The sequence below is a fragment of the Astatotilapia calliptera genome, chromosome 17 (assembly GCF_900246225.1).
Source record: "Astatotilapia calliptera chromosome 17, fAstCal1.2, whole genome shotgun sequence".
Taxonomy (NCBI): domain Eukaryota; kingdom Metazoa; phylum Chordata; class Actinopteri; order Cichliformes; family Cichlidae; genus Astatotilapia; species Astatotilapia calliptera.
The window spans coordinates 58,890-85,378 of NC_039318.1; the positions used below are offsets into that span (position 1 = coordinate 58,890).

The 26,489-nt window shown below is 44.0% G+C and overlaps 2 protein-coding genes across 3 annotated transcripts in view; one reads left to right on the top strand and one right to left on the bottom strand.

The window, feature by feature from the left end:
- Positions 1–1,634: 1,634 nt before the first annotated feature.
- LOC113009718 (uncharacterized) lies at positions 1,635–2,853 on the top strand. The gene is made up of 3 exons (XM_026148194.1): positions 1,635–1,991; positions 2,234–2,389; positions 2,707–2,853. The coding sequence occupies exons 1-3, from the start codon at positions 1,647–1,649 to the stop codon at positions 2,851–2,853; spliced, it is 648 nt and encodes a 215-aa protein (XP_026003979.1). The 5' UTR covers positions 1,635–1,646.
- A 32-nt stretch (positions 2,854–2,885) lies between these two features.
- LOC113009717 (neural cell adhesion molecule L1-like) overlaps positions 2,886–26,489 on the bottom strand; it is a 45,937-nt gene continuing 22,333 nt past the window's right edge. For both annotated transcript variants that reach the window (XM_026148193.1, XM_026148192.1), the window contains 17 exons: positions 26,293–26,424; positions 25,348–25,491; positions 25,152–25,263; positions 22,035–22,207; positions 21,654–21,813; positions 20,271–20,398; positions 20,046–20,147; positions 17,090–17,296; positions 16,122–16,192; positions 15,791–16,016; positions 12,796–12,902; positions 12,178–12,448; positions 11,707–11,829; positions 11,294–11,470; positions 11,072–11,185; positions 10,256–10,405; positions 2,886–4,683 (listed from right to left, as the gene is read on the bottom strand). In XM_026148193.1, the coding sequence (XP_026003978.1) occupies positions 4,673–4,683; positions 10,256–10,405; positions 11,072–11,185; positions 11,294–11,470; positions 11,707–11,829; positions 12,178–12,448; positions 12,796–12,902; positions 15,791–16,016; positions 16,122–16,192; positions 17,090–17,296; positions 20,046–20,147; positions 20,271–20,398; positions 21,654–21,813; positions 22,035–22,207; positions 25,152–25,263; positions 25,348–25,491; positions 26,293–26,424 (2,408 nt within the window). In that variant the 3' untranslated portion in view covers positions 2,886–4,672. The remainder of the gene's footprint in view (positions 4,684–10,255; positions 10,406–11,071; positions 11,186–11,293; positions 11,471–11,706; positions 11,830–12,177; positions 12,449–12,795; positions 12,903–15,790; positions 16,017–16,121; positions 16,193–17,089; positions 17,297–20,045; positions 20,148–20,270; positions 20,399–21,653; positions 21,814–22,034; positions 22,208–25,151; positions 25,264–25,347; positions 25,492–26,292; positions 26,425–26,489) is intronic.

Consider the following 26,489-nt stretch of genomic DNA (forward strand, 5'->3'; position numbering starts at 1 on the left):
TCAGTATCAGATTGCATATCATTTGCATGCAATTAGCTTTGCCAAACCCCCACTGGAAGTAACAGATGTTTCCACTGTTCACATTGATGTTCTTAACAAGGACATCTCAAATGCACTGAGACAGAAGTCTCCAGATATGGACAATGTGTGCTTGGCTAAAAGTGTAGCATATAATGGAATAATCTACAAGTGTGGGATGATCTTGATCCACGGCTCACTGGGAGGACTGCCAGAGTTTGGTGAAATCATCCAAATGGTGATACTGCAGGACAAACTAATCTTCATTCTGAAAAAGCTTAGCGGATGGTATATGGAACACTACAGAGCTTATGATCTCAAAACATCACCAAGCAAAGAAGTGGAACTTGTTGAGCCACAAGAACTGCATGATACCTACCCACTGGCAGACTACAATATTAGAGGGATGCGTCTTGTCACCTTGAAAAGATATGTCCATGTTTAAATGGTGAGGCCTCAAAATATGATAAAGTATTTTCTTAAGTGGGAAAACAAAACCCAGACCCATACAATACTAATGTGTTCTCAGAACATATTTATTTTATACTGCAAGCCAAAGTGGTGTGATGATGTCATTGGCAATTCATCAGTTATGTCATTTTTTTTAATGCAGGTCGCTGGATTCCAGTCAGTGAATGCTAATCCTATGCTCTCCCCCCTTCTGCTTCTCTTCTCTTTTTCTTCTTTCCTCTCCTTATTGTCTCCTATATTCTCCTCACCTCCTCTCCTTCTCTCTTCTCTTCAATGTCTCCCATATTCTCGCCATCTCTCTTCTCCTCCCTTCTCCTCTTCGGTTTGCCTTCTCTCCTCGCTGCCTCAGCTGATCTCCACCTCTCCTCTTCATTTTCTCCTCCCCTTTCCTCCTCTCTTTGCCTTCTCTCTTTTCCTCTAGTTTGACATTAAATTCTCCTAATTGGAAATGTCAGTGGTTTACATGTTGATCCTCACTAACTGTGCTTGTGCTTTGTTCTCAGACCACCATGGCTGGTTCAACACCTGCAAGACTGAAGGTTATTTTAGGAGAGAACAACATTGAAAAGCTGACTCTTCCAAATGGCATCCCAGAGTCACTTGAAGACCTTCTCAGCACGATAAAGACTACCTTTGGGTTAAAAGGTAACTTCAGACTGCAATACATGGACCAAGACTTTGGCAACGACTTCTTTAATCTGAATTCTACCACCGAACTTCGGAATTTGGGGACAATCAAACCTTTGATCAGTGCCGATCAGTCCACTTCATCTCTGTCTCTTTCATTTGAGTCTGATGACGGTATTTCGGTGGCATCAAATGACACAATTATCCTCTCATCCCCTGAATCTATGTCATCTCGAACACAACAGTGGCCAGAAGACTTTGCAATTCCCCAATTTTCATATGACACAGAGCTACAGCTAGAGAGGGGGAATACTGAGTACCGTGTGAGCCAAAAAATGTTGACTTTAAGCGCCCGAATGCTGTCTGATATCCTGAAAAGAGTTGCAGAAGAAATTTACCGTTACAAGGCCTATCCAGAGGATGCACATTTCTGCGCAGCTGCAGAGGCCCTTATCAAAAAGCACCCATGTTTGAAAGAACCTGGATCATTCAATGGCTGCTACGGTTAGAAACAACGACTGAAGTACAAAATGGCAAACTACAGGACCCAGCTCAAATTACAGGGGTGTCCAGAGCTGTGTGTAAACTCACTGAAATCTAAAGCTACTACAGATGCTTTCCCTGCTAAAAAAGTGAAGAAGCCAAAACGTTCTGAAGCTAACTTTTATCCATCCTTTCCTACTGGTGAGACTCTGGACAGCATGGAAAAAGTGAGACTAGAACTTCTGACAGAGATCGGGATAAGGGACAATGAAAGGGTCATCGCAGACAAAATGGCTAACACGTTTGCCTACAGACGACATGAGGTGGTAAACCAAGAACCAAGCATTCAGGAACTGAAGGACAGATGGCCTGCACTCTTCACACAGAAAGAGGTAAGAATGGAACTGAAGTGATCGAAGTCTGTATGCTTTGGGATTTATTGCAGTTAACTTTCATGAATCGGTCATAACTTGATTTGGTTGAGATTTTATAACACTGAACTTAATGAAAGAATTTACATTTTGAATTCCCATATATGTTATACTTTTTGGGATATAGACATTTTGGCATACAATCAGTTTCAGCATTTTGTTCCATAATACAATATCTACTGTCATTTGTGTTTTGTTTTTAGATAAATACAGAGTTCCAGAGGCTCATGGCTGTTCCTCTTGAGTGGAAGTTCATGGCCCAGTTAGACATGCACTCAAGTCAGCTGATCAAAGTCATACGTGCCAAAGGAGGAGCAACACGCCAAAAGATTGCGAACATCTTGGACACATTGGACCAGGTAAATCTGTACCATCAAACAAGATGCTTCGTAACTAAGAGGGCTGTCAAAATATATCTGAATCCAAAAAAATATATATATATTTAACTGAATCTTTCATAAAGACAATATGGGCAGGCCAATGCTAATCATGGCTTTCATATGCATGAATGTTTTTAGCGACTGCACTGAACTCATCCCCTTTTCTTTCTGTAATGAATCTCTGGGCTTGTGAATTACTGTTTTTAAATAAAGTACATGTAAGTTAAGCAATAAGAGTAAGGATGTCTGTCTTATGAAATTTAGAGTTTAAAATTACTCAACATTTGTTGTTCTAGACTGTGGACATTAATCATCGGAGGGAATGTGTGCTGAAAGCCCTCACCATCTTCCTGGGAGAAGATGCAGATGGCCTGATCAAGGAATACCTTGTAAGTTTCAACAGTTTGTCAGCACATCTTGTCAAAGGGACACAAAAAAGTTAACTGTTAGAACAAACATAACACGTGAACCCTAGTTGGATTGCTGACATGTATTTATTATCATGACCATATTGGACATTATGTAATTCCCAGCAACAACACATTACATATCGGATTGACTTTGTTTTAAGTAAGACGGGCTTACTTGATTATTTAAGTTCAAAGGAATAGTTTGACATGTTGGGAAATCTTATCTTTCTTGCTTACAATTTGATTAGAGTCAGATTGATACACCTCTCTCTGCTGTTTCTGGTGTGTGATGACACCCAGCCAAGAAATAGCCCAGCACATAACACATATTGGTACATCACCCAAACACTTAATCACAGTAAGAAGTGAGGCTAATGATGATTTATGTTTGTGTCTTGTACCCCTCTGTAGGACTGTGGAGCAGATGATGTTCAAAGGGACCTGGAGGAGGTCACCATGGCAGTGTATGTGATTCGGAAGGAGGGGGAGGGACTGCAGGAGCCACCTGAAGACATTGGCATTGTCATTGAGGGTGTGGAAGTGTTGCATGAACTAACTTCAGTTGCCTCAGCTTGTGCCCTGCTTCTAGGTTTGATCTATGCACTCAACCTAGCTTATCCAAAACCCTTTCGCTTCACTTTTGAAGTGCTCCAAAAAATCTTCATGCAGCTTGATCAGCACAAGATGTCCCCCAAAGTCCAAAATCTGTATATCAAACTTCAAAGCTCCCAGTAATGGCACAGAACAATGACCAACAAATGGCCCTGTGCCATAATGCGAAGGAACAACTGTGTTTGGACATATAGCATGTAAAATATGTAGTCTCTTTTGGATGTTGGGCCTTTTTTATGCTCCAAGAGACCTCAAACCCCAATTTAATGTGCTTTTATGGTATTTTTATTTATTTTTTAATTTTTTTTCAGACATATTTGCCTTCGTTTCAAGGGAAAGGTTGCATTTCAGGTTTGATGTGCTCAGTTATACAACAAACTGTTGTGACATTCTAAAACTCTAGAGGAGTGTTTATATTTTTTCATCCCCATTGGTCAGCTACACTGTTCAGATATTTATTCATTGGCTATAGCTGAAGAGAAGTTTCTGTATACTCTTGGGGCACTTTTTCATAGTTGACACTGTATGTGTTAAGATTGATATTTGTGTAATACTGTGTTGCACTTTACACTTTGTTGACAACTTTGTGGTCCTACTAAGCGTTACTTGCATTTTGTGCATATGTGTTTCAAAAAGGACAAATGTGTAATGTATTTGACCAAAAGCTGTGTTGGTTGCCATAAAGGTAATACTTTATTACATTTATACAATAAAGCATTTAAAAAAAAAAAAAACATTGGATTTTGAATTTTTGAAAAATATTTTCAGCCAACTTAAAATTTTGATTTAAGCTTTATTATACAAACTAAAATTTCATTTTAGAGTCACTACAAAAAGTAATTTACACTAAACCACATTATTAGGTTAGCAAAGAGCAATATTTTACTTTTGGGTTATGCAAATTATTGGGTTGGAAAAACTGAAAACTTTAAGTTGAAATGTCTTAATTTTAAGTTGGATTAATGCAAAATGTTTATTTGGCAACAATTAATTTATTAAGTACATGTAACTTAAATCAGTTGTGTTAATTTAATGTATTAACTTAATTTCAAAGAACTTAATTAAATTTGGTGTTACCAATTGAAATAATTCAATTAAGTTGGTTCAACTATTTTCTTTTTTCAGTGTGTGTCATCAACACCACTCTCCTCATTTCCTTGATTACTTTCTTCCTCGTTGCCACCACCACTCCTTGTTTCAGGAGCAGGCTGTTCTTCACGTGCTTGTGGAGCTAGCTTGTTCACCTTGTATCTGTAAATAAAACCAGTGAAGGTCAGGTCAGTGTGATTTCAGCTGTAAGTGGTCACCAACAACAACAAACAACAAACAGGATTTACACTCATGCCAGATTTACCTAAAACATCTGGAATGCAATAAATTTACTAATGAAATCCTGCCCGACTGTGACATGATGTTATTTATAGTTTCCTTGGTGATCATTTATGGAGGACTTAGTAATTCAGAAGATGTTGATATAAGTTATTGCTCCAACTTGGTAGATTTGGTGTGATCATACCAAATTCTTTAAAGGATATGACTTTAATTCAGGCATTGTTAAGTTGTTCTACTGGTGTCCATTTGAGCAACTGGAGGCTTTAACTCTTGGTTAGTGAGCTTCAGGGTTTTAAACTGTGTCATATGTTGTCATATAACTCACTACAAACACAATTCAAAGGCAGTGACAGCAGTGAGCCAGGTGTGATTTGTAAACATAAGAAACATGGAATGGATCCCTGCCACATGTGTGTGCTGGAGTTTCACCTGTGACATAGACAAGCTTGTTTTCTTGGAGCCTGCTGAAAGGAGGCATACTGGATATTCTAAATTAATCTGTTTGCTAAGTTACATGTATTTTCACATTAAATTCTGCAGATGAGACGCATTCTCCGTGTGTTTCAGTGTGTGAGATACAAACATGGTGACAGTGATGGTTGAGGTGTGAATTAGAGGGCACCAGAGCGAAGACACATTTTAAGATACTCATGATAACGTCTAGTGGGCCTTGTGAATTTTGTTCCTCGAGCGGTTTCCCCACCGGTAGTTCGGACGCGGCCCAGATGTAACTAGGATAGCAACCTTGGGTGTGGAACCCCAAAAAAGCTTGTTCATGCTTGCGTGCCAACCCCCTTGCTTGTGGACGCAGAGGCAGGCCCAGCGGTGTCTGGTTAGCCAAGGTTGGCGACTTGAGAACTTAGGACTCGAATTAGCCTCAGTATAAACAAAGAGACTGCTGTGTAATCATGGCTTGATGTTTATTCTGGTGTAGAACAAGACACATATTTTTTAAAAAAATCACAGGTTGAGTTCTACATTGGGTAAAAAGGTTGAACCACTCGCTTCAGCGGTAAAAATTGTTGATTGTTGTGTGCCTGTCCCCTGACGAATGTGTTTAAAACAAATTAAGAGAAAAGAAGAGAGACAGAAAAGAGGGTAACTCGGAGCCACATAGAGACAGGCTTAATTGGGTGAAATTCTGAGCTGTGTAAAAACAAAAGTGAAAGGTGAGTAGTGATGTGAAATATGTTGGGTTTTAAATTTGACGAGGAGAAAGGAGAAATAAAGGGAGAGTGGAGAACTATTGAGAAGCAGAGAGAGGAATGTTTTGTGAGACTGGTGTGCAGTTTGTGCTGTAAAGCTGGGCGTGTGGCCTACTTGTCTATGGAGCAGTGGTGAAAATGATATTAAGGAAGTGTCTCAGTGTGTTAATACAGGTTACAGACCTGGACCAACCATCCACCACGAGCACAGTGGCCGCAGCAAAATGATAGATTAGCATAATGGGAACCACACCCAGCAAGAATCAGCAGCTGTGAAACGGACAGCAGCGAGGAGAGAATTAGAGGAAAAATTAAGGTTTTAAGAGCACACAGCTAGCAGAAAGCTAAGGCAGAGAGAAGCTTTGCTGGATCTGCAGCTCCACTGAACCCACATAAAATTAACCCGCCTACTAATGCACACACATGCAATGAAAATCAGCTTACACTCATGAACACGTGAAGATTTTTCAGCAATATTAAAGCAGGGAAAATTAACATATACTTGTTGTTAAATTCTAAGTTCATGCACTACTAACAAATGACATCTATGGGTTGCAGGACAACAGCTTAACTTTAAAAAAAAGAAAATAAAGAGACTGGTATGTAAACATGTACCTGTTGTCCTGGCAACTTGGTGGGCTATGAGTTGATTATGTTATTAAAAAATAAAAAGTGGGGCGAGAAGGCTGTCACAGGGCCCGGCCCAGCCTTTCTCCCCTATCCTTGTAACACAGCAAACACAACATCATTTTCCTGTCCGTACACTCCTGTCTGTTTTTTCTTTTGTTTTTTCTTTGTATGCCCCATTACAGGCTGCTTTGCAGGCCCTGGAAGCCGAGGCGGACCTGGACTCCTGCGCTCCTCCCTACCATCTTCGACGTGACCCTGACCAATCGCTGCCGCAGCTGGACCCAAAACAACCACCTGAAAATGTCAACGGTGCTGCAGGAAAGGGATCTTATGAAACGGAGACGGAGGACGCTAAACCCAAGGCCCCTGTCACTACATGAGGGACATTCCCAGACAGCTTCAGCTGACAGAGCAGACGCCCATAAAGCCCGGCTAAAAAGTGAGGCTGAGCAACATAATGCTGACCTTGATAACTCTGCACTAACACTGTGCAGGGCAGTGATGGACCAACACGGATGATCGGGCAGCAAAGAAAAGGGCGTGACAGAGACAGAAGGAGCAACTGAGGTCAAAAGCCACCTCAGAATGGACAAAACACTGGGACGTGGCGTCTTTGGTACAGGGACGAGGCATGATGTCTTCCACATCACCGGGACCCTCTGCAGACTCAGACTCAGCATAAACAGTTTATGAAAGACTCCACACAGCTGGGGGGCACAGGCCTTGAGGATGAGGGGACTCACTCCGTCTGGTCCAGCAGACTTGCCTGAGTGAAGTCTCCTCATTTGCATCTCAACCTGGTATTGAGTGAAGGTGATGGGTGGGGGAGGGGTGTCAGGAATCTCACAGGAGGCAACATGTGAAGAGAGAGGCTGGCACAGTGGTGTGGCTCTGGATTCCAGGCTGACTGCAGGTGAGGTTGTGGGGGTGGGAGCAGACACTGTGGTGTCGAATCTATTGAAAAACAGATTCAACTCGTTGGCTCTATTCTCACCTCCCTCAGCTCCCCTGCTGTTGGTTGGCCTGAATCCAGTGATGGTCTTCATGCCCCTCCACACCTCTCTCATGCTGTTCTGCTGGAGTTTCCACTCCAGCTTCCTCCTGTAATTGTCCTTAGCCTCTCTGATCTTGTCCTTTAGTAACACCTGGATCTTCCTCACCTCCTCTTTGTTGCCCCCTCTGAAAGCCCTCTTCTTGTTGTTGAGGAGGGCTTTGATGTCCTTAGTCACCCACGGCTTGTTATTTGGGTAACAATGAACAGTCTGAGCTGGAACAATGGAGTCGGTGCAGAAAGTTATGTAGTCTGTGATACACTCAGTAAGCCCATTGATGTCCTCGGCGTGAGGCTCACAGAGTGTTTCCCAGTCGGTCACCTCGAAACAGCCCTGTAGTTCTGCTAAGGCCTCCTCTGACCACCTCCTGACAGTCCTGGTGGTCACAGGTTCCCTCCTCACAATTGGCACATAGCGGGGGGTGAGGTGAATCAGGTTATGATCTGACCTACCAAGTGGGGGGAGGGAGGAGGAGCTGTATGCATCCTTGACATTAGCATACAGTAAGTCTAAAGTTTTCTCTCCCCTGGTGGGACAGTCCACATATTGTTTGAATGTTGGTAGTGTATTGTCCAGTGATACATGGTTGAAGTCACCCGAGATCACAATACAGGCACTCGGGTGCTGAGTCTGTACCTGGCAGAGTGGATAGTGTCACATGCAGCTGTGGGGTTAGCAGAGGGGGGAACATAGACAGCCACCAAGATGACGTGAGAGAATTCCCTGGGTAAATAATACGGCCTGAGTCCAACAGCACACAGTTCAGTGTCCGGGCAACAAATCCTTTCTTTGATTGTTATGTTGGCAGGGTTACACCACCGGTTGTTAACTAAAACAGCAAGCCCACCTCCTTTACGCTTACCGCTAGCGATGCTGTCCCTGTCCGCCCGAACAGTGTGGAAGCCTTCCACGGAAGCATTCTCATCGGGAATGTCCTGGTGCAGCCATGATTCGGTGAAACACATCAGGCTACACTCTCGGTATTCCCTCTGACTCCGTACCAGTGCTGAGAGCTTGTCGATTTTATTCGATAACGATCGCACATTTCCCATCACGATAGACGGCAGACACGGTTTAAACCTCCTCCTTGCTTCGAGCCTCCGCTGTCTCACCGTCACCTTTTTTCTTCTCTTCTGTCCTTGACCTCTGCATCCCCAATGTGTTTTCCTCCAAATTTCAGCTGGTATTTCTGCGGGCCTGGCCAGCGAGCCGGCCGGCATCAGGGCGATCAGCTGATCTCTGGAGTAAACAGTCCGTGAGTGTAGGAGATGTGCCGCGGTCCCATTCCTTGATAAAAGTAACAGTTCCACGGCCACCAGAAGAACAAAAACTCTCTCAATCCACATGATTGAGTAAGAGATAGAAAACGGAGGAAAATACAAGTCAGAAAAAAAAAGAATACATAAGAAAACAGAGCTAAACTAAGAGAAAAAGCAGGAGCGACTGTAACAGGCTGCACGCTGGTTGGCGCATGCGCATTACACACACATTGAGATTTAATTTATGCAGGAACAAAAAGTGCTAGGGTACCAGAGGTTCTAATTTCCACACAATGTTGTTCCATGAGGAAGCATAAACGTCCTGTGAATTTTCTTTTGGTTGACTTGTGGGTTTTGGCTTAGAGGTAGGTTGATTTTATCAGTGAGGTTTGGGTTGTTTTCTTTCTCTAAGAGAGAGAGAGACAGTTTTATGCTTCTACATGTCTGGAACTGGCCCTAGTATTTGTTATGGTTATTATTATTTTATTGGTTACCTTTGTTTTTGCTTTTGTTACAGTGCATTGAGATAAGGAAATCTGAGAGGTGTGATCCACCGATGGTGATATTTTGTGAGTTCATGATTTAACAATCAGCTCTTTAAACCAGGCCTGAAAGATTTAAATTTATAAAATATTCTTACTTGAAAAAGTCGCAAAGTGTGCTTCTCCATGATTATAATGGGCTTGGGAGAAAATTCACTTATATGGGACACTGATCACATGAGATGGTGAGTCCTGAGTCTAAAAGGATTGCAGCGAGTCAATCCAGTCCAAAATCATAAAGAAGTGTCTTCTCATTGACATGACATAATATTGCTGTGAGTGAACACTCACAGCACACACGTGCGCGTGAGACTACATTATCAGCAATACCTGGTATGGATTGGTGTGAATGAATGCATGTGACTGGACTGTGATAGACTGACGAACGATGTGGACTAAAAGTTTTAACTGACTTGATACTGAGACAAAGACTGCACCAACTTTAGGATTAGTAAATGTTGAGCAACAATTCACCCAGCCAGTAAGAAAAGGGTGGATGCTTTGATTTGTTTTTTGCAGGAGCAGGAGGATAAGAGAGACTGGAAGGGGAGGCTGTAAAAGGTCGTTCCTCAAATGTCCTGTTTATAAGGTTGGGGAAACCTGCAGTCAGCTGAGACTGAAGAAGTCGCTTAAATCAGTGATGAGGTGTTTCTCCCACTGAAAACGTTACGTCCAGATGAACAGAATTAACTTTTTGGGATTTACTTACCTGGATGATTGAGCACGCATCAGGACGTCGACAGTGCTAGATTTGTGAATCTGTGAAGATTGTGGCATCAACCTCTACTACTCTGCATACTTACATGGTTCCACGGTCTTTGCCTCGCCTTGCCAATAAGTGGAGTTTCCATGCATGACCCTCAGGTGGTACTGAGCTCCTGGTTGGAGGCCCGTCAGCATATAGAAACCCTGCGTAGTGTTGACCTGTTCTGACTTCTCCCACCCACCGCCTCCTGCAGCCACACGGCAGAGAAGAATGAAACATATGAAGAACATAGTAGGAATCAATCCTAAAGCTGTTCCTCCTCTCATTTAATGAACTGTCTCTGATTCTTCTGCTCTTTCTAATAATTCTGCTGTGATGTTGATCCAGAGACGCTGCAGAAGCAAAACAGTGTGAAAATTCATATTCAAATCACTGGATACGCATGAAACATCAGAGAGTCGTGACAGTTTAATCTACTTGTTATCATCATAACAAGTTGGGAGCTGTTTACTTGTTCTTGGTTCACTGCAGGTTCTTCAGGCTCGTCTCACTTTGGATTGAACCATTAGTCAGGCTGTCATGTTCTCAGACCAAAGTATAACTTCAAGAGAAAAAAGCCTTAAAGGTTTATTTTTTGGACATTTGAGAGTTTTTTCAGATTTGACTGTTGAGCCTCCGCATGCTGTTCTTCAACACTGAAGTTTAAACCTCTGTTTGATCATTTAGAGTCAGGATCTTCAAAATAATTGGTCGAATCACCGCCGGGAACTGTTATCAAGACTTTGAGAAGGACTCAGACATGTTTTCCTTCCTTACTCTCCAGCTCCTTTATTCCCCTTTCTAAGAGTCATTGTCCACACATGCTCACAGACCCCCTCAAACTTCCTCTCCCTGCAAGCCGTCCTGTCCTTACCGCTCTTCTTGAGGTATTGGATGTGGAAGCCGTGGTTTCGGTTTCTCTCTCCGGGCACCCAGCTCAGGTGGACTGATGCGTTACCAGAGGTTACTGTGATGTTTCTCGGAGGCTCTAGAAGGCAGGGGGGTGGAGAAAACAAGGTCAATTTGAGAATTTGGTTTTATTTCACTAAATAAAGCCGAACACTAAACGGTGTGAGGCAGAATTCTGAAGTTTCACCTCCATCAAGCAGGGTGGCTCCCCTGCGTGTGATGGGAGGGCCTTGTCCAATCTTTGTGCATGCTGTTACTTTGAAGATGTAATGGCTGTCGGGGTCCAGGTTGTCCAGCGTGATGTGCTTTACTGTGGGATCATTGACTTTCAGTATCTCCACAGGACTGTCTTTGCTTTCCACCTCTACAGATGAAACACAAACCAGGCAGAAAAACATGACTAAGAACGCTTGGTGGCCAAACGCTGTTCCCAGAAAGTGAAATAAATAAAACTTAAACAGGGACAAAGAAAAACATTGAAATCTGAAGGAAACACCAGAAAGTAAAGTTACAACAGAATTCAAGGATGAACACAAAAAGAAAAGTCACAATCGTTAAACTTCATCTTATTTTCATGACGCAGCCAGGATCAGACCTTACCCCGTTGGTACTGCACTATGTATCCCAGCAGAATGCCGTTGGTCTCAGCTGGAGGGCTCCAGGAGAGAATCAGGGATTTTTCTGTCGGGCTTTCAAACTCCAGAGTTGCAGGAGGACCAGGAACTGCACACACAGAACAGTTCCAGGTGAGGTTTGTGTAACTTGAGAACTGATCCTGAACTCTTAGACACGAGGGAAGAAAGTTCGGTTGACTTTATTCTGTCTGAATGTCAAAGTCCGCTCGGATATGAATGTCGTGTCGTAAGCTTTTGGGTCAGGTGCAGAGGTTGCAATGGGCTGGAACAAGAGCAGCATTCTGATACCTTAAAATAATTGGTAATTAAAGCAGACAGCTAACTTACTACACAATGCTGCTCAGATCAGCTGACCTTTGACTTGTGGAACCTGTCAAATTGCACTTCGATCCATGGTCACATGACCCTCAAACAGCAGTGTTTGGTTGAAACTCACCTCCCTCCGGCGTGTGGAAGTGGTGCGGCGGGGAGCGAGGACTCTCCCCTTTGCTGTTAAACGCAGTGACCGTCAGCTCATACTCAGAAAACAGTCGCAGTCCCGTCACCTCCGCTGAGGTCTTGCTATGGTCAACCTCCTCCACCTGCCAGCTGTGCTCGTCTGTCTCACTCAATTGTTTAGATCTTTCTCCTCTGTCCTCCTCATGTTGGGATTGTCTGAGAGACCTCCGGCTCCGTTCGGCCTTGGGAGCCAGCCTCTTATAGTAGATCTGAAACAAGCATAGAGAAACATGAACACACTTTATGTGCTTTGATAAAGTTACAGCTGAAAATGAAATTAAAAAATTCAGAACACGATAAAAACTTTTATCAGCCTGTGTTTTCATCCATTATTCTACTAATCAAAGATGCCACTCGGGACTATTTTCTGGGGTTTGATTGACAGAAAGATTATAAAGTTTCTCAGTATTAAAGATGGGCAGAGGCTCAAAGCCAAAGTCCAATTAAATTTTTGAAACATCGCACCAAGTAATAACCTTACATGAACAGAGGATTTAAATGTTAAGAGCATTTCTGTGATGTGAGTCAGGTAATTAAACTCAATGAGAAGTGCTACCCTGTATCCCAGCAGCCAACCTCGGACCCTCTGGGCTTTGTTCCAGCTCACTCTGATGGTGCTGTTCATCACGGTGGTTGAAACTCCAGTCGGCGCTTCCTCTGGCTCTGAGAGAAGCAGCAAGGCATGAACATAAGAAATCAGCACAGCAGCGATGTTATTTGCACAAACTCGCAGTTTATGACTGTGTGTGTGAATGTGTATTGATATCTTTGTGGGGACAAAAGTTGGACTTTTACTATAGTTGTGGGGACCAACAGCCTTCATGGGGACCAGAATTCTGGTCCTCACAAGTCTGAAGGCATTTTTAAAACTAAAAAAGGTGGTTCTAGTGTCAGGGTTACAACTGGGTTATGGTTAGGTTTAGGGTAAGGGGCTAGGGAAAGCATTATGTCAGTTACACACAAGATATGAATACGCAACATGTGTATGTGTGTGTGCACGGTTTTCTGTCAGAGACAAACTTCTGAATTTCTGCTGAATTCATTACACTAGTAAATACCCATTGCTGCAGTAATGACTTGTCTGTGATTGTCAGGATATTTCTAAGCAATACGGTGATGTCATAATATAAGCACGTGAACCTGAAATGATGAATAGTTTAACAGCATGTGTCTGTGAAGGTCCTCATTGATCCAGGTCATCGTAGTCTAAGGAGCTTGGAAAGAAAAGCGTCTGGACTTCTTTAAGTTGCTTGAAGACGTTTCACCTCTCATTCGAGAAGCTTCTTCAGTTTTAGGGTCAAATGGTGGAGAGTCCCAGATTTAAGCTCTTTGGGAGTAACCCACCGAGAGGGACAATGGACCCACTATTGACCCTCTACCTAATCACACGAGCCAAGAGAAGACAGATGTGTGAAGGAGTGACCTTTGACCTTTAGATGCCGATGGACAGCTGAGTCTTGTCCTGTGGAGGTGGCTCTTCTGTGTTGTGCCATGCGCTTGTGAAGTGGCTGTTTGGTCTCTCCAATGTAGAGGTCTGGGCATTCCTCGCTGCACTGTACAGCATACACCACATTGTTAAGTTTGTGTTTAGGAGTTTTGTCTTTGGGATGAACCAGTTTCTGTCTGAGCGTGTTGCTGGGTCTGAAGTAAACTGGGATGTTGTGCTTGGAGAAAACTCCTAAAGAATGGCAAACAGTTATCCTTTGTGTCAAACTAGGGAAGACACAAAGGATAACTGTTTGTCATTCCTGAACTGTGCTGTGCGCATTGAGAAGAAACCTCAACATCGAAGTTTACCGGAAGCCCACGCACACGGACCAGTACCTCCTCTTTGACTCCCATCACCCTCTGGAACACAGACTTGGAGTAATTAGGACCCTACACCACCGGGCAGAACATGTTCCCTCTAAGCCTGAAGGAAAAAAGAAGCAACACACACATGCAAAGGAAACACTTAAAACATTGTCATCCCCTCTGTAGCCGGTGTATCAGAGAAACTCAGGAGAGTTTTCTCCAAGCACAACATCCTAGTTTACTTCAGACCCAGCAGCACACTTGGACACAAACTGGTTCACCCGAACGACAAAACTCCAAAACACAAACTTAACAATGTGGTGTATGCTGTACAGTGCAGCGAGGAATGCTCAGACCTCTACATTGGAGAGACCAAACAGCCACTTCACAAGCGCATGGCACAACACAGAAGAGCCACCTCCACAGGACAAGACTCAGCAGTCCATCTGCATCTTAAGGATAAAGGTCACTCTTTCAAGGATGCCAATGTTCACATTTTGGACAGAGAGGACAGATGGTTTGAAAGAGGAGTGAAAGAAGCATCTATGTCCACTGTGAGCGACCATCTTTGAACAGAGGGCGGAGCTTGTGACACCAATTGTCTGCAATCTATAATCCAGTTTTGAGATCCTTCCCAGATGCCTTAACGCCCACTCACACCCTGGGCCATCTGACCTCAGGAAATGACATAATAAGGTGGGGTCAGGTTTCACAATGAGCTCACCTGAAACTCTGGCTGATTGTGACCCACACCCAGTTTCACACCTCGGCTCATGTGATTAGAGGATCATCAGGGGGCCCTTTTGTCCCTCTGTGGGGGGGACACTCCCATATGGCCTAAATCTGGGACTCTCCACCATTTGACCCTAGAACTGAAGAAGCTTAGCCCGTTGGTAAGAACCTTTGGATGGTGTCATGTCACGCGTTGCTGCTGCTGCTGCTGCTGCTGATAAAACACTGAGCTTTCCAAAGACCAGTGAAGACCTCAGAGCTCGAGGTAACTGAAGGAAACCGTGATGACTGCTGTGAGGAATGACCTTGGCAGTCATCACCTTTTTACCTCCTAACTACCCTCTAACTGAACAGTTCTCTAAGCCTGTGAAAGAACGCATGTGCAACCTCCTAAACAGAAATAAGTCAGTTCGAGCTGAAACTCGTATTTCTCATCAAAATGACAACATTACAAAAGAGGCAATTATTGATTCACATGCCGAACATTCAGCGTGAGACATTAAACCCTCAGCTGCATCATTCCCATCATCCACTCATTGAGATTCTTGACTTTTGACCTAAAGACATTTTCCCAGCAGGATCTAAGCACTGACAGGAAACTTCACTATATGCTCTGAGTGATTAACAGCCTGCACAGCAGCAAAGCATTCATGTGTACAGCTGCCGGGCACTCCAACAAGAGATGTTAGATTTGACATTTTGACAGAAAGAGCTGTGATGTGATGCTTCATGAAGCTGTTGCAGTGAGATTATTTATGACTGATGGCATTCATAAGCTGTATGGATAAACATGGTTAACTCAGATTGTTTTAAGTTGATATTTTCAGAACTGGCTCACTGTCATCAGTATTACTGACTTGTAGATATCATGTACTGTCTCTATATGTGTATGTATGAGCTTTAGTTCCAGTCCTCTCAGTGGGTGCACACAGGCTTTAGCCCTGTAATGGTTCCCAGTTACACACAATAACAGGCCCTCCCATTACAGCACTCGGCCACAGGGATGAAGCTCTGGGATGACGTACTGTCCTCTCCGGAGTGCCCGCTCTCCGACTTTGGTTCCGGTCCTCCTCCGAGAGCGTTGACAGATCGGACTTTGATCTCAAACGGTGTGTACGTTCCTGTGTTGTTCACTATGAACGGTGGAGACCTCACACGGCCGAAGTTCCAGTTTACATTTGACCCATCGGCCTCCCTCCACAGCACCTCGTACTGGAAGTTCTGGCCGTTATGGAAACGCTTGTCTATCTCCTGCAACAGAAAGTAAGAATATGAAGTGCCCGTGGACTGTGCTTTTCATGAAACATATCAGAGGATGTTTACTCGAGCCCACTGCATACACGCTGACGTACTCACATCCCACGTGATGATCAGTGTCCCTGGTTCTGAGGAGTTACTGCGCACTCCTGTAGGGTTGATGGAGGGAACTAAAAGGGTGAAGGAAAATATCTCAGTTTAATAAACACACTTCAGTCATCCTGTATTGATCTTCTTTATTGATCTCCATGACCATTGATCAACCATGTTTTATATTTCTTTGTGAAACTTTCAGACTGATAATGTAATTAATGGTAAATACATTTTCCGTCCCTCTAATGTCAGCCTGAGGCTCAGCTGTGAGTCAGACTCCATGGTAAAACTTCACAGCAGAAACAAACTTCCTGCAGAAGAACAACACGGTGATGACCATAAACTGCTGTTCCAAAAACCGGTGGGTAATGCCACGCCTCATATTGAGCTCCTGGACACAGTCTATAAAAATCACTGCTAGTAGCAGTTGTAACTCTAAAGCTCATCACATCTGCTGCTAGCTTATATTGTTGTTTCATTCACTGAAGTCTTTTCCAGCCTCTGACACATGGATCCTATCACTTAAGGCTAGAGGTGGGCGGATCGATACCAATGCTGGTACTGGTATCGGATCGATACTATCATGATAGGATCGATTTTTATTTCTATCTTTTAGTTGCAGCATGTAGCCCAGTGAATTGTGTTAAATAAAGTGTATACCTCAAACATGCACCTGTGATGTTCACGGTCACGTCTATTTTATTTATGTCCTATAGCAAACATAAATTTAAAAAACCTCCCAATTTAAAATACACGAAAAGCTGAAGAGTGTGTTTTGTTGTGTCAACTAATTATTGTGGAAATTAAAAATCACAGTTGAAATCAGAATCTCATAAATCATGCTGCTCTTCCCTACATAAGCTGCCTTTAAGCTTTGGTATCAGTACTGGTATTGGCAGTACTGGCCCTGTATTTATTTGATATTGGATCTATACCAACATTTGCACAGCACAAGTTGAGGTATTGTTCTTTACCAGCAGGTGGCGTGCTGTGGTGGTCTGAGGAGTTGCTGTGTCTGCTCCTGCCAACCTCATTGATGGCGATGACCCGGAATCGGTAGGTGGAGAATGGATGGAGGGTCAGCTCCACGTGGTTGAAGTCGCCTGGCACTTTCTTCATTTCCTCCCATGTCCACTTCCTCTCCTCCGTGTGGTACTCCTCCCGAGCCTGTATGATGAACTCTGGAAGGAGTCAGACATGATCCGGTTCATCAGCTGTTTTTCAGCTGTAGGTCGGTTTTTCAGTTCAGTTCAGTTCTTTTTTATTTCAAACATATACATTCACCAACGTTTCATAAAATCATTCCATACAGTTGTTTGAAAAGGAGTAGGCAGAAGTATATACTTATTTAGCCCTACCCCCTCAGGTTTACATCCTCATCATCTAAATTTGAACAACAAAAACGTATACAACGCCTTCAACTTAGAACATAACATCTCAAAAAGTATTTTCACATGTTCAACTAAAACTATATTTAGATTTGCTAATTTGCAGAAGAAAATAAACATGAGTTTGACTGCTGTCTTGGGTTAATTGCATTTTCTTCATTCTTATACTTATTTAAAATTTATTGTTTGAGTTTTATTTTAAACTGGTTTATATCACTACTGACCTTTATTACTTCTTTTAACTCATTCCAGAATTTAACTCCCGCTATTGAAATAGACATTCTTTTCAATGTTGTTCTTACTCTTTGTAATTTTCAAATAAATACGTTTTAAATAAAGTTGAATGAGCAACATGGTTTGTTTCAGGAATGCCTAAGGTGTTCATCCATCCATCCATCTTCTTCTGCTTTATCCGAGGCTGGGTCGCGGGGGCAGCAGCCTAAGCAGAGAAGCCCAGACCTCCCTTTCCCCAGCCACCTCCTTCAGCTTATCCGGGGGAACACCAAGGAGTTCCCAGGCCAGCCGAGAGATATAATCTCTCCAGCGTGTCCTGGGTCTGCCCTGGGGCCTCCTCCCGGTAGGACATGCCCGGAACACCTCACCCAGGAGGCGCCCAGGAGGCATCCTTGTCAGATGCCCAAACCACTTCAGCTGGCTCCTTTCGATGTGGAGGAGCTCTACTCTGAGCCCCTCCCGGATGGCTGAACTTCTCACCCTATCTCTAAGGGAGAGGCCAGCCACCCGTTATGGGAAGCTTATTTCCGCTGCTTGTATCCGCAATCTCGTTCTTTCGGTCACTACCCACAGCTCGTGGCCATAAGTGAAGGTAGGGGCATAGATCGACCAGTAAATTGAGAGCTTCGCTTTTACACTCAGCTCCCTCTTCATCACGACGGACCGGTTCCAGTGCGAGCTGGAGGCCCTCACCCAATGAAGCCAACAGAACCACATCATCTGCGAAAAGCAGAGATGAGATTCTGAGGCCACCGAAGCGAAAGCCCTCCGCCACTTGGCTGTGCCTAGAAATCCTGTCCATAAAAATTATGAACAGAATTGGTGACAAAGGGCAGCCCTGGTGGAGCCCATCACCCACCAGGAACGAGTCCAACTTATTGCTGGCAATGCGAACCAAGCTCTTGCAACAGTTGTTGCAGGTTTGAATGGCCCGTAGCAATGGGCCAGACACCCCATACTCCTGCAGCAGCTCCCACAGGACACCCCGAGGGACATGGTCGAATGCCTTCTCCAAGCCCACAAAACACATGTAGACTGGTTGGGCAAACTCCCATGCACCCTCAAGTATCCTGGAGAGGATAAAGAGCTGGTCCAGTGTTCCGCGACCAGGACAAAAACCGCATTGTTCCTCCTGCATCCGAGGTTCGACTAGTGGACGAACTCCCCTCTCCAGCACCCTGGCATAGACTTTCCCAGGGAGGCTGAGGAGTGTGATTTCCCTGTAGTTGAAACACACCCTCCGGTCCCCCTTCTTAAAGATGGGGACCACCACCCCGGTCTGCCAGTCCACAGGTACTGCCCCTGATCTCCATGCAACATTGTAGAGGCGTGTCAACCGGGACAGCCCTACAACGTCCAGAGCCTTCAGGAACTCGGGGCAGACCTCATCCACACCAGGGGCTCAGCCACCAAGGAGTTGTTTAACTGCCTCAGTCACCTCACCCCTGGAAATTGGCGGGTCATTCCCCTCATTCCCAGACTCTGCTTCCTACTCGGAAGACGTGTCAGTGGGATTAAGGAGGTCCAGGAAGTATTCCTTCCACCGTCTGACAATTTTCTCAGTTAAAGTCAGCAGCGCTCCATGACAGGCACCAACCACCTTGCGGCCGCAGCTCAATGCAGCAGCTTCGGCAATGGAGATGCTGAACATGGTGCATTCGGACTCAATGTCCCCAGTCTCCCTTGGAATGCTGTTGAAGCTCTGCCGGAGGTGTGCGTTGAAGATCTCACGGACTGGGGCCTCTGCTAGGTGTTCCCAGCACACCCTCACTACGCATTTAGGTGCACCGAGTCTATCCAACGTCCTCCCCCGCCACCTGATCGATCTCACCACCAGGTGGTGGTCAGTTGACAGCGCAGACCCTTTCTTTACCTGAGTGTCCAGAACATATGGTCGCAGGTCTGGTGATACGATTACAAAACCGATTGTCCTGGTGCCACGTGCACTTATGGACACTCTTATGTTCGAACGAGGTGTTCGTTATGGCCAAACTGTGATTTGCACAGAAGTCCAATAACAAAACACCGCTCGGGTTCAGATCGGGGAGGCCTTTCCTCCCAATCATGCCCATCCAGGTCTCGCTGTCGTTACCCATGTTTTTCATAACTGATGAAGATGGAGTGTGATTGGTGGAGGTTGGTGGCCTGCTGTACTCCTTTTTCAGTCATCTCAGAAAAATCCAGAACATTTCATAAGGTTTAAGAGTCTCAGCAGGAAATGAAAATGTCCTCTTCAGCTGCTTCCACTATCAGCACATGACAACAGATACCAAAATTCGCATGTTTTGTTTGTGTGCGTGTGTGGTACCTGTGATGGGGCTGTTGTGGGAGAGTCCTGGGCTCCAGCTGAGAGTCACACTGACCCCCTCAGCATTAGACAGAGTCAGACCACTGGGAGGGTCCAGTTTTGCTGAGAGTACAACAGAAAACAATTAGAGCCACAGTCCAGACACACACACACACACACACACACACACACACACACACACACACACACACACACACACACACACACACACACACACACACACACCTATGACAGTGATGGAGCCCTGTGCAATCACGTTGTCCACTTTAGTGATGACTTCACAGGAATACTCCGTGCTGTCATTTAATTGGACGTCTGTCACTTTCAGCGTGTTGTTCTTGAAGAAGGTGTACCTGCACACACACACGAGCACACGTGTAATTCTGTGTAACAACAACAGTACAAGTCATTTATTTCTGCACCCTGACAGAGACATGCAGACCTCCAGTTCAGAGCTGAGGAACTCAGATGTTTCTTGGATGGTGACACCTGAGAGCTGCTGTAATGTTCTCTCTCTGTGTTGAGAGTCATGAACGTTTATCGACGATGCTGCATTTCAAAGTATGCACTTTTACTACATTTTGGTTGTTTTTCATTCACAGACATAAACTTTTGTGGTATTAATAGCTGTACAAGTATGTTTGGCAACTCATTTCAGGGTCCAGCATCCATCATGCAGTCCATTCAGGTGCTTCCCATAAAGGATCGAGTCTTGTGATCAGACATGTCTGACCTGTTCTGAAGCTCAATCCTCTGAAGAAGCAGCTGATGATATGACTCAGTTATTTATTTTTCCCAAATTAAGATGAAAATGAGTCACTGGGATTATTTAATTATTAGGAAATTTGTGAGTGTGTCATTTTGGGGATCACATAGATAAGTACATTCACCATGAAGGTCTTTAGATTTCTGCTCTCAGAAAGAGAAATTTCCAGCTCAGAAACCAGTCCTCTGTTCTTCCTGCTGTCCATCTACACCAAGCGGTGCAAGTCCAAAGCTAGGAAGATTATGATGGACCTCTCCCATCCCAACAATGGACTCTTCTCACTGTTGAGGTCTGGGAAGCGCTTCCGCTCCCTTAAGGCCAAAACAGAGAGAATGAGGAGGAGCTTCTTCCCCCAGGCTATTCGGGCCCTGAACCAGGTGTAGGACTGGACTCTCCCAAACACGTCACTATAAGACTGGACTCTCACACACGTCACCACACGCACCACCACACATTTCCTATAATCCTATAATTCCTATAATTTATAATCCTTATCTTTATAATCTCTTCTGCTATTTGCACATTCTTTACTGTAAATTCCTAAGTTAATTTGTAAATTTTTGTAGTAAATTGTAAATATTGTAGAACTTTTCTTCTGTCATTTAATGGTCGGGCATTGTACAGCTACAAGCATTTCACCCCCATGTCATACTGTGTATGGTTGTGTGTGTGTGACAAATAAAATTTGAATTTGAATTTGAATTTGAATTTCCAGAGATTTCTTCTGTTTCCTCCCAAATAAAAGATCTTTAGGTTTTTTTCTTTCTTTTCCTTTTAGGACAGAAGCTGCAATAGAAATGTGCTTTGTTTTGCACAGTATGTGTGTGTGTGTGTGTTTTTACTTGTCATCTACTGATGTCTCTTCTAGTTTCCGATTCGCTTTCTTCCAGACAACCTGGTAATCCCTCAGCCGAGGATCGGTGTCGACGTCACAGTCCAGGAAAGCGCTCTTTCCCTGGACAACGCGAACAGCCTGGGGGGGCGTCAGTATCTCACTTGGACCTGAAGGAACGCAGGAAACACAGGACCGAGGAATTAGTGACATTTGTTAGTGACTTTTTCTGTAAACGCTTACAACAAAATGATTGCATCATAAATGGTTCATATCACAGTCACACAGTCACAGGTGCAAGCAGAGATTTTTATAAAGCGCAAATAATTCCAGGCTCCATCAGAGAGGAGCAAGATTTATATGAAGCTTCACTTTTATGTGTGAGACTCACGGAAGACGTCCAGCTTGGCCGTGATGGAGATGTTGGTGTTTTGTACGGAGCAGATGTACTCGCCGCTGTCGTTGTGGCTGACGTCGGACAGCTTGAGGGTCCCGTTGGTCAGAATGGAGACACGAGGATACAGCAGAGGGTCCAACAGCAGAGCACCCGTGTCCTCCCGGTCCCTGCAGGCAACACACACACATGCACGCACACACACACACACACACACACACACACACACACACACACGCACACACAGAGCAAAGATATTGATCGTTACATATGCTAATCAGCTCTGTGTCTCCAGAATCATTGCAGACTTATTCTAACATACGATTGCAGAATCAGGTCCCAGGACCTGGATCGATGGAAGTGTGTATCCTCACTGATTAGTGACTTGATAACAAACACAAAGGGATCAATAAATGATGAGAGAGGGGAAGAACATAATGTGAACTGCACAGTGGAAGCCAACACATCACATTTGTTTTCTAATGAAATTCGATGTCTTTTTTTTCAAGGATACCCAGAACAGTATTTCTAAGTTTTGGTGGTTAAATAACTAAAAAAACCTGATAGCTGTAAGTGTACATTTGTTTCCAGATGTCAGGAACTGAAAATCTAATCACACGACAGCTGGAGATAAAAATAAATGCAGACTGCTTTCAGTTCTTCATACTTGGGAAATGGGTGTGGTCAGGTCATCAGAGACATGGTGCATTTCAAACAAAACCACACGAGGGCGCTGTTTCATTCAAAGTAAAGAGCAGGGGATGCCAAACCAACAATGGCTCATTCATGACCAGTGTCTTTTCACTGTTAGCACAACTAGACTGATAACGCTGCTGTACAAATGTGGGATGTGTATAGAAACTGCTGTAATTCTTAGACACTTAATTCACGTCAGCAACCACCAGCTCCAACTCAAACGGTTTGAATTAGTTTGATAGTTTGAATGCGCTCTTTGTTTTTGATCTTGTCAATAAATAGGCTTTAATAAAGTTTAAAATCACCTTTTTTATGTAATAAAACCTTATTTCACTGCAATTAAAACACTAGAATTTCACGGACAGCATACACACTGATCTGCCTGTTTTTAGTTACCTGCACAAATCATCCAGCTGCATGCACTTTGACACACACACACACACACACACACACACACACACACACACACACACACACACACACACACACACACACACACACACACACACACACACACACACACACACACGTGTGTATTTATATCCTTGTGGGGACATCTCATTGACATAATGCTTTCCCTGGCTGCTTACCCTAACCATCAAAAATGAACACCTAACCCTGACCCTGACCATAACCTAACTGTAACCCTGACACTAAAACCACACTTTGAGTCTCAAAAATGCCTTCATACTCGGGCTGTTTGTCCCCACAAGTATAGTAAACTACCAATTTTTGGTCCCCATGAAGATGTTAATACCCGTCCACACACAGAGACTCTACAGTCCTGCACCTGTTAGTTACTTAAGGTAGTTAATGCATGCGCACATCCATATTTACAAGCTTTACTGCTTACAGTTAGCAAACTTTGCCTGCTCTGTTGGTAAATGACTAAATGACATTGAAAAATCATCTCTCTTGGCAGATTTTACATTGAAAAAAACTGACGGCAGAAAACAGCCCAACTTTTTATAATCACCTCTAAGACTAACCACACCTCTGACCACACTAGTTTGAAAGGGCCACCTCTCAAACTAGTGTGGACCCTCCTCTATCAAGCCCTTAACTTTAGGATGCCATCTATATGCTGGATTTTCTTCTGGTTTAGTGTAGGGCTGGGTATCTTCGCTGATTTCTAGAATCGATTCCATTTCGATTCTCAAGGTCCCAAATCGATTTGATCCTCGATTCAATTCGATTGATTCGATTCGAATCGGGGAAATTTTGCCTCAGACAGTCAGAAATATTATAATTCTGATCATGCATCAGCACATTTCCATATTTTTTGTCTATAAAAAGGAAGCTGACACTTGCGAGACTTTGTCAAAGGTGTGAGCATCACAGCAGAGGCCTTTGTGTCAAAGTAACTGAGGATAAAACAGAAAAACATGGAGGTGATTTTCCTGGTCTGGGATTTATACAAATATTCTGCAGCAGATCAAAAACGAAAGAAAACCATTAATCAACACATGAACATGACCTGATGCTGCTGAGGTGAAGCAGAGCAAAGTTACGGAGGTTTGATTACAGACACAGCTGAGAGTTTTGCAATTTTGCATAATTTTAAAGTTTACATTTGTTCAGTGTTGAACGGCAGAAATGAGGCTTTCTTTTCCGAAGTAAGTAAAAGGAAAAAAACAGCGGCCGACAGGCTGTAAACAACGGTAGACTGGTGCGTAACAAGCAAGCGAATAATGCAGAAAACAGATTTTTAGATGGGAAAGTGCAGAGAGAGAGAGAGAGAGAGAGAGAGAGAGAGAGAGAGCTCTGCATGAAGTGTGATTTTATCCTGGTGGAAGCAAAACAGCAATTCATGCCGATGTTTATGTGAAGCGCAGTTTGGATCTTCTTTTGCTGCTGGTTGAGTCAATATTGTTTGGAGAGATAAAAACCCGCAGCTTAAGAATCAGCGAGCTGTCGGCTTTCAGCCCCGACGGCGTGACTGTGACCGTGTCCGTGCCAGCGCGTGAGAAAGTCACATCTCACTGATTCTGATGCATCGGCGTTTTGTGTTCACGTCTTTGTGCAGGACCCGTGTTCCTGCTCTCATTTACTGTTTTAGCTGTTTGGTAGTTGTTGAAAATTTGTGAGGTTCAACTTGAGATTCTGGCGTTTCTGGCAAAATAAATTTATATTTAAAAATCGATTCAGGATTTTAATGACTAGATTTTACGTTATCAAAGCCAGAATCGATTTTAATCGATAAATCGATCATCAAAACCCAGCCCTGGTTTAGTGTTCTCTCCACAGGGCTGGTTAATCAAACTTTCTGATAAAATACTGCCCCCTAGTGGTGAAGGTTAAATTCTGCACAGTGTAGTTAGAGAAATGATTTTCACTGAGGTGAAAAGGTTCAGCAGAGAGAATACAGAGAGGGTATTTTAGTTACACTGATGAGAATCCACACTGTGTGACACTCACCATGTGACGCGGGGTCGTGGCGAGCCAAAAGACTCACAGTGCAGTGCGACGTCTCGGCCCTTGGTGGCGTTGTAGATGAACCCATCAGGGGACAGGATCTGAGGGGGGAGCTCTGAGACAGAGGGAGAGACGCCGTCATTAACCAATCACAGGTGAGACAGAACAAAGAAGGACGTGAACCCGGCGGGAAACATACCGACGACGTAGAGGTAGGTGTTGAGGAGGATGGAGCCGTGGTCGTTTTTGGCTTCACACTGGTACACGGCCGTGTCGCCAATGTTCACGTCTTTCATTATGAGCGTTCCTGCGGTCACCGTGCGCCGAGGTTCTTCATCCACTTCTACAGGGAGGGGGGGGGAAGAGGCGAGGAGGCAATGTAGAGTTTGTCAAACAGAAACAGGCTGAATCTAAAGAACTGTTTAACAGAGAAGCTGAGGCCCACTGAGAGGAGCAGCAGCTGTCACCGCCTGTCACCTCCCTCCCTCTGCTGCTTTCTCAGTTTCCCTCCCAGTGTGCTCATATTCCTTCCTTTTCTTCCTTTTATGTGGCTTTTAGTTTCTTTCCTCATTTTAATTTTCCTAAAAGCCCATCTTCACAAGTAACATGTAAACTCTGAATGTGCGAAACATCAAGAAGAAGGTTTGATACAGAAATGTGGACTCTTTCTTTGTCTCATTTCCATCGTCCATTCTTTCTGCCCCGGTCTTTTGATTCAGTCATTTCTCCCTCTTCTTTGTTCTGATGATTTGTTTCCTTACTCTCTGTTTATTTTTCTATCTTCTCACTTCTCTCTCTCTCTTTTGGTGAGTCCATCTAATTCACGTTAAGCTTAAGAGGCTCTCTGTCCACAGAAAGTCAACAGCCTGGAGCCAGGAAATGCTCGCTCTGCCCTGCCTTCAAATCTATGTCTGTGGCCATCAAGCTTTAATAGAATCAACATCGAGTTACCCGAAGGAACGGTTCACTCTGCAAAGTGCTGATCATCAGAGTAATACAAGTCTGTTTGCCCCAGCTGTTTAAAGGTAGTTTATCATGTGCACTATATAAGAAATCGATAACTCCTGAGTATCAATCACACACATCAGGTGCTACAGTTTCTCCCCAAAGAATCACAAACAGGTCCGTCAGAATCTTGCTGTACCTGTTAACAGCTGACCGTTGATCCTCCACGTGATGCTGGGCCTCGGGATGCCGTCCGCCTGACAGTCCAGTCGGACTGTTTCCCCGGGAGTGTACATCAGGTTCTGAGGCTCCTTCATCCAGTAAGGAGCCGCTGGAAAACGAAGAAAAGCAGCATTTAAACCCTAAAATATAAATCTCAGAGTCAGAACTTGTCTG

What these genes read in the sequence shown, in the direction of transcription:
- LOC113009718 (XM_026148194.1), top strand. Translation starts at nt 1,647, where the DNA reads ATGGCAAACTACAGGACCCAGCTCAAATTACAGGGGTGTCCAGAGCTG. An exon ending in CACTCTTCACACAGAAAGAG is followed by an intron (nt 1,992 to 2,233) that starts GTAAGAATGGAA and finishes TTTTGTTTTTAG; the next exon opens with ATAAATACAGAGTTCCAGAG. An exon ending in TCTTGGACACATTGGACCAG is followed by an intron (nt 2,390 to 2,706) that starts GTAAATCTGTAC and finishes TTGTTGTTCTAG; the next exon opens with ACTGTGGACATTAATCATCG.